The 7,015-nt window shown below is 52.3% G+C and overlaps 4 protein-coding genes across 4 annotated transcripts in view; all 4 read left to right on the top strand.

The window, feature by feature from the left end:
* Positions 1 to 450: 450 nt before the first annotated feature.
* On the top strand, positions 451 to 1,695 carry Pmar_PMAR000126 (CSP, putative; the record flags this gene model as incomplete). The annotated part of the gene is made up of 4 exons (XM_002781697.1): positions 451 to 517; positions 543 to 558; positions 607 to 640; positions 682 to 1,695. 4 exons carry the CDS (start codon positions 451 to 453, stop codon positions 1,693 to 1,695), a joined length of 1,131 nt encoding a protein of 376 aa, XP_002781743.1.
* Positions 1,696 to 2,150: 455 nt separating this feature from the next.
* Positions 2,151 to 2,763, top strand: Pmar_PMAR000127 (hypothetical protein; the record flags this gene model as incomplete). The annotated part of the gene is made up of 4 exons (XM_002781698.1): positions 2,151 to 2,270; positions 2,318 to 2,416; positions 2,470 to 2,621; positions 2,667 to 2,763. The coding sequence occupies 4 exons, from the start codon at positions 2,151 to 2,153 to the stop codon at positions 2,761 to 2,763; spliced, it is 468 nt and encodes a 155-aa protein (XP_002781744.1).
* A 131-nt stretch (positions 2,764 to 2,894) lies between these two features.
* Positions 2,895 to 4,573, top strand: Pmar_PMAR000128 (hypothetical protein; the record flags this gene model as incomplete). The annotated part of the gene is made up of 8 exons (XM_002781699.1): positions 2,895 to 3,118; positions 3,172 to 3,346; positions 3,396 to 3,662; positions 3,827 to 3,869; positions 3,967 to 4,043; positions 4,098 to 4,234; positions 4,279 to 4,362; positions 4,519 to 4,573. 8 exons carry the CDS (start codon positions 2,895 to 2,897, stop codon positions 4,571 to 4,573), a joined length of 1,062 nt encoding a protein of 353 aa, XP_002781745.1.
* A 792-nt stretch (positions 4,574 to 5,365) lies between these two features.
* Pmar_PMAR000129 (WD-repeat protein, putative) overlaps positions 5,366 to 7,015 on the top strand; it is a 3,148-nt gene continuing 1,498 nt past the window's right edge. Inside the window, exons 1-9 of the mRNA XM_002781700.1 lie at positions 5,366 to 5,512; positions 5,562 to 5,659; positions 5,705 to 5,771; positions 5,821 to 5,905; positions 6,123 to 6,226; positions 6,274 to 6,356; positions 6,405 to 6,531; positions 6,577 to 6,693; positions 6,740 to 6,852. Of these exons, the coding sequence (XP_002781746.1) occupies positions 5,383 to 5,512; positions 5,562 to 5,659; positions 5,705 to 5,771; positions 5,821 to 5,905; positions 6,123 to 6,226; positions 6,274 to 6,356; positions 6,405 to 6,531; positions 6,577 to 6,693; positions 6,740 to 6,852 (924 nt within the window). The 5' untranslated portion in view covers positions 5,366 to 5,382. The remainder of the gene's footprint in view (positions 5,513 to 5,561; positions 5,660 to 5,704; positions 5,772 to 5,820; positions 5,906 to 6,122; positions 6,227 to 6,273; positions 6,357 to 6,404; positions 6,532 to 6,576; positions 6,694 to 6,739; positions 6,853 to 7,015) is intronic.

Genomic DNA, 7,015 nt, shown 5'->3' on the forward strand with positions numbered 1-7,015 from the left:
CACTTCGGAGGTGACAGTGTGAGGCTTCGTCGCATCCTCTGGGCCTCAATGTTTCCGTACTCTGTACTCACCACAGGATTGGGGTGATATGTAGCCGCTATATAGCGAGTATAAGTGTTCATATCGGTGGAGGCAAAGGCGTCTCTCCGCTGGAAGAATATTCTTGTTGTGGATTTTAGGCGCCGTTTTGCGCGGGTGTGGCGGAATTCTTCGCGCACTTGACGTTTTTACACACGTATAATCGTCTGCTACATTCCAGCTCGAATCACTCTGTCTTCATGCGCTGATTTTCCCACGTTCTCGAGTGCTGCCTAGTCCCGAGCGCTCAACGCTTACTTAAACCACCGGCCGGCATCGAATCGAAATGATATTTTCAGAGTTTCGGATTTTTACCATGTAGACGCTTTCATTGTAGTTGACTCTTATTTGTTTGTTATCGACCTCATAACGATGTTCCACCTCGTCGGCTGTGTACTGCTGGTTGGAGTTATAGGTATCGCTAAGACGTGTGGTGCTCGTGATTCAACGTTGTGCTGTTTCAGGTGGCGGTCCCGAGGAGTAAGCTATTGTCAGTCTGGTCGGTTTATATGATTTTCATCTTTTCAGGAGCAACCCGTTTGAGGATGTGAACCCCTTTGGGGTAGGTTGGATCTGACGTTTGCTGGGTGCATTCTACTTCAGGGCGCCTGGGGTGGGTCTGAGGACGTTGATGCTGCAGAGGATATCCCAGGGGGGATCGGTGCTTGGCGAGGCGACTCGCTGGCTGGGGATAATAGTGGCTTGGGTGAGGGAGGCCCTGGGGAGGAGCCAACTGCTTGGGGTGAAGACTCTCGTCCTGGAGATGGTGAGGAAACATCGGATTCATGGGTGGAAGACCCCCCGGTAGCCTCCGATAGCTCGATGTCGAACCCCTTTGGTGGTGAGGGAGGAGGTGGAGAAGGAGATGGATCGGATAATGCTGCCGACAGGCCTCCGGAAGGTGCCAGTGGGAACCCCTTTGGGAGCGCTGACGCTAGCCCCTTTGGGAGTGCTGACGCTAGCCCCTTTGGGAGTGCTGACGCTAGCCCCTTTGGGAGTGCTGACGCTAACCCGTTCGGCGGTGCCGATGCTAATCCGTTCGGGGGTGCTGGTGAAGACTCCTCTAACAGTGCTGGTAGAGATGCTCTTGGTAGCCCCAATGGAGCCTTGGGCAGTGCATCCCGTGGCGTCTTAGATGGAGTCGTTAGTGGTCAGGACGGATACCCCCTCAGCCGTGCAGGCGGAGGCTTCCGTGGTAGCCCAGGGGAAGCATTGGATTCTGGCGGTGTTCTAGATGGACCACGGCGCGATAGTTTGGACTCTCTCGGTGGTCCTGGCAGTACTGATAGACCCACGAGCACTACGTCCGCTCAGCCGACTGCGTTAGCAGGCTTACCTGCCAACGTGGGCATCGTCCCTTCGCTTCCAACTCGTGCCCCCAGCAGTGGATCCTCGGGTTCGGGCATGAACCCAGTGACAAGAGGATCTCCTGAAGGCAGGCCCAAGAGGGACTTGAGGACCCCACTGGCTGAGAGTTACCGTTTCACTGATAAGAGTCTCAACCCCTCATTGGGCGAGGAGCTGGAGTTTGCCCCCGACCCTTGGAGCGATGGCATGGGTGGAGTTACTCGTAAAGATGTAGGAACGATGGCCACAGGTAACGGTAACTGGATTTGAGCGGAGTGAGGTACGGCTGTTATCGCAGGACTTGGCAACCTCCAGCAACAGAGCAGGGGAGGGTATGATCAAAGGAGTCGGGGACTATTGGTAAGATGGGATCGGCTTGGTTGGTGCCTTCGGCGGCTTTGGTTGGAAGTGATGTTATAGGGCCCTAATGAGGCTCTGGTGTCGTTCAACAACCCAAGCTTCCCAAGCGCGGCTTATCTGAGTGTATTTGATACAGCGAAAGGGCACGAGGATGGGATCTTTAGGGTAGGGGAAGTTGAGATTGGAGTGATATTGGGTCGTGGTAGGAGTCTCGTCGTTGGAGGGGTCAACATTATGATGGGCCTCGAGACCTCCGCTGTAGAAGAAACCAGCCGCCACATACCGCGGGGTACACTGCTCCGGCAGAGCTCCATTGTCGTGGTCCTGAGGGGCGCTGTTCGGTGGCTCGGCTCGAATGCAGTTATATGGGCACCACCAACTACGAGGCGAAGACTTACTTCATGTTCCAAACTAAGGCGGATCGTGATGCTTTCGTGATGAGGTGGAGGAGTGGTATGGCCGCTGCAGGAGCCACTACTTATAATGTAATTGAGATTGTTGGCATCTATAGCATTACGAGTAGTGGTCTCAGATCCGCCCGGGCCAGCCCGTGGTCTCGTTCTCATCTCGCTTCTCAGCGGCCAGTCAGATGGTCGCGACCAGGATTGTTGGTGACACTGGAATCATCGATGTGATACTTTTTTGCTTCGCTCCGCCGTCTCGACACCAGTTTTTGACCCTTAGGTGTCGGATGCTCGGACTTTCCGCTACGCGTACCAGTTGAAGTGCCTTAGGAAGGTTCATGCGGAAAAGTACGACCTGTTTCCTCCTGCCAATGCTCTCCGTTGCAATGGTGGAGGCAGCAGCTGTAAGGGCCTCAAGTTGCAGTGTTCGAGGTAGTATCTCTTTGGGGTAGGGGGCGCGGTAGGAGGGCTCCTCAGGTGGTCCAATGGGCGCCCGGCGAGCTCATATGCTCCTGTGTGGTTGATGTTCAATTCACAGCAAGAGAGGGATCACATGGCTAGGTGGTGGGGATAGAACTATTCAACTTATTTATCAATCCTTTTTACTGATGTCCACTGTGCATGCTCTTGTTGAGAACAGCGTGTTGGGTTACGTAGTGTGCCTGGCCGCCAATGGGGGTTCGCTGTCGGGTTGTTTATCGTCAAATGTCTTATGCGAAGATCGGTGACGTTGGTGCTGCTGGGCTGAAGGACGATAAGAAGCCACTTGAGGGCACTTCTCGACGCAATAAGGTATGGCGTGGTAACGGGCCAGCAACAGGCACATTGAAATGGGTTGTTAAGCCCCATCACCCCAAGGGTAAGGGGGGTGGTCGAGCGGCGGCTCGTTACCGCTTTTGCGGAGGACCTAAGGGGTATCGTGATGGAAGGTAGGATCCGTATTGGTGGCAGAGCTGTGGTGAATGGAATAAGAGGATTTCAGGAAGGGAGGTGGAGGTAGCCGCCGAGGGGAGTCGGACAAGACGTCCTCTATAGGGGAGAGTGTTGAGGAGGACTATGATAGGGAGGAGCCTCGTAGGGGCTCTTCAGCTCAATCAACGGCGTCTGGCAGCTCAAGCCTGTCATCGGAAGGTCTGCCTAGCAGCAAACCTGAACAGGTATTTCGTGGCGCGTGACGGTCTGCTGCCAATTTGCTATCATGTTCAGCTTGCAGCCTCGAGTTCGACCACACCCTCTGCTAGTCCATCACAATCATGCGAGGTTCCTGCTCGATCGAGTCTGATGGCTCAGGAGCCCATCATTCCACAGGCCATGGCGTTGTCGACCTCCCTTAGGGTTGCATGGGGGGCCATGCCCTGCACCTGTCCTGAGTGTACTCAGGAGGTAGCTGACTTGGTTCTCAAGGCTTATGCACAAGAGAAGACGTGGACACCTGGCAGTGCGGTGGAAGTGGGCAGAGGGATAAGCTCGACGGTAGGCTCTTGTGGGGTGGAGAAAATATGCACGAATTTCGGGGGTCCATCTCCTTGTTTTCCGTATACTGGCACTGTAAGTCAGCAAGTGAGAAGAGCTCAGCTGGGGGAAAGCGGATGTACATTCCAGCGTGTGTCTGTTCGGACTTGTGTTCGTCTTATCAGCACGCACACCACGGCCCCCATGGGCGCCCCTCGCTGGCATATCGTAGGGAAATGAACTCATATCATCCTCCTCCTCCCAGTGAAGGGGGTGTTGCTACAAAACACCCGTGCAGGCTGAGGCTGGTTGGTGATATGTCTAGAGCATGTCGTGAGGAACTCCAATATGGGAGGTGTAAGAGGGGGTCTGCCTGCCGATTCAGCCACGATATCTCACACGGTGAGGTAATAGTAAGCTCCTTGGGGTCGAGGCTGCTGGAGTGGTGGTGTCTAGGGCCTGAAAAAAATGCACAAGTCCCAGATGTGCCGCTGGGGACGAAACTGCTACTTTGGAGAAAACTGCCTATACAGTCACAGTCAAACCGAAATCGCTGATGCACAGTCTTGGCTGGTCGGAGGGTCCTTTGATAAGTAAGGCGTGGTTGTCGTGTGTTGGTCTATTGGGGTGATGGTAGGTATGCGAGGGAACGCTATTTGGTGCATCAATCTAAGATGACGACGGATCTCTTTACTGAGCTCCAGAGGAAACACCAGAATAGGTACGAGGATCCCCGTTATGGTGGCAGGGGAGGAGGAGGAGGGCTCATTGCACCAATGCTGCAGCAGTCAAATGTGCCACGCTTGCCGGTCTACTACGGCGGAGGCAGAGGTCCGACCTATTGCGCGTTGTGGAGTAGTTATGATGATTATGACAGGTATGAGCCGATATACTTGAAGGAGTCTCGATCCGGCCGTAGAATTCGGATGTGAACTTGTAATTTCGTGGCGCGTGAAGATGCTACTCATCGACACTTTCCCTTATTGTGGTCCTCTAAGTGGTTCAGTGAAGACTGGTTGATTATTCTATGGCGTAATGTGGTGTGTTTCAATCTTCTCGAGTCCTCAAGAGATCCCGAGTTCGATCCCGGCACCATGCATCATAATCATCATCACCTCCTTCTGTGAGTGTTGTTGTTGTTGACCTATATCATTGTTCTCGGCACTTGATGCTTTTATTCTACCTCTTCTTGTAGTAGCAGCTCATCTGTATTATACCATTATTGTACTATATTAATCAATACTGTGATAGATAGTTTTCGCCTCCCATCAGTAACTGTCTAGAACGGGGGCATTGGAAAATACCCTTTATAGCACCGAGTAGGATATGAGGGATGTTTTTGTGGTGATATCGTGGTATCTTCGGACACATGTCTCATCTTCCTTTTCCGTTACGATGATGAGGATGTGATTCCTCAGCCTGAGTGGAGAATCCTGTGTCGGTGTGCATACGGCTGGATGCTCTATTTTGTACTGGTCAGTAGTCAGTGTCTCAGTCGGGGGCGTGCTTGTCGATCTCATACATTGTTGGTATTGTCGAAATTTACGATAAAGAATATAAACGTTTTATATGTCTTCCTCCTTCTCCCTTTTATCGTCGTCTCCTCCTTCTACTCCTCCTGTGTCTGCTGCTATCGTCGCTCTTCGCTGCATTGAGCCCTTGTAACTTACAGCTCCTATCGAGGGTCGAGTTCGGGCCTCTTGTGAGTCGTGTAGGGTTTGAGCTACTCTCCTATCTAGTGATGGCAACACAGCCGTCTCCACAGAAAAGGGCAGCCCCTAAGGGCCGGGTTCTGGCCTCAAAGAAGAAGAAGGAGGGCCCTGCAATATCCCCGGAGGAGACCGTCATCATACAGTTCGTCAGTGCAGATGGTAGGCTTATGCGAGGACCAGATTGAGGAGTAGTTTGTGATGTGTTCAGGAGTTGGTACGGGATCTGAGCTCAGTCTGGCACTTAATACGGACAGAAGCGAGTTGCAGTCGCTCCTGAAGGAGTTGTTGCTTTCTGACGTTGGCCAGGTAGATGGGTTTTGTATGATGGCTGGTATTGAAGTGTGATGTTAGGGCGCTAAGGATGAGGACCTGCGAGATGAGATACAGGACACTGATTATTCCTTTGTGTTGAACGATAGTAGGTGGCCAGCGTGGGCATGGTGATATGATATGCACGTGTCCTGTAGGCACACAGGAAGTGTCATCGACACTATATGCTGCATGGACGGCACTCGAGAGTCAGCCTTCTGCTGAGCAGACCCTCAGAGTTCGGTAATAACTGACGTTATTGTTGTGATGGGGCTTTTACGGTTCGTTAAGACTCGCTCGTCTTGTGTGTTGTGGGAGGAGCGGATCTTGTGATGGATGGCAAAGCGTTTCCGCATAAATCCCGGAATTTTCGTGAGTATTGATAAATAAGACTCGTCTAATCCTTTAAGTGAGTAGCAATGCAACAGATCTCGATGGTCGAACCAATGGTCTGTGATAGGTACCATCCTCTGGCCCGCTTCCGAGTCCGACCTGTTACACGATGCACGTCTTCTATGACAGGCCACACGGACTCCGTCCTATGCGCTGCCTTCAGTCCTGATGGTAAGGACGACTGAGAGCGGCCCTGTGGGATGGTTCATGGCGTTCAGGTTCGCGATTAGCAACAGGCTCGGGGGACTGTACTGTGAGGTTATGGGATCTGTTTACTGAGACGCCAGCGCACACCTGCAAGGTAGGAAGGGGAGCCTATGGGGGGCTTGGGCATCGGTTCTGTGGGTAGGGCCATGCATCTTGGGTGCTCCTCGTTGCTTGGTCTGGTGATGGTAAGAGGCTGTTGTCGGCTGGTATGGACAAGACTGCTATTGTTTGGGACGGGGCTAAGGGCCAGAAGTTAGGGACGTTGAAGGGTAGGTTTGTGCATGCGTGCTAGAGGAGTAGCAGTATCATTGTAGGTCATACTGGGCCTATCACATGTGGGACATGGCAGCCTTTCCATCTACTGAGTGATGGACAGTTAGTGCCCAATATCGCTACTGGGTCAAAGGACATGAGCATAAGGGTTTGGGATGGTAGTAACAGTAGCAGCACAAGGGAGTGTGGTAGGATTGTGTTTAGGAGCGAACTACACTGTAAAGTATGTCCTTACGTCTCACACAGCACCGGTGACGTGTTTACGGTGGACAGGAGAAGACTATATAATATCTGGCAGTCGTGACCGGATGTTGAAGGTAGTGGAATTGATCGTGATGAGCAGTGTTGGAAAATATGTACAAAGTGAACCACATGGGTTGGTGACAATGTGGAAATTCTGAGGGAGTTTTGGTATATTCCTGTTGTTTCTCGTACACCTCCATCCGAATTCTTTCGTCAACCCTTTTTGTTGAGTGAACT

Source organism: Perkinsus marinus (genome assembly GCF_000006405.1).
Source record: "Perkinsus marinus ATCC 50983 genomic scaffold scf_1104296941728, whole genome shotgun sequence".
NCBI classification, from domain to species: Eukaryota; Perkinsozoa; order Perkinsida; family Perkinsidae; genus Perkinsus; species Perkinsus marinus.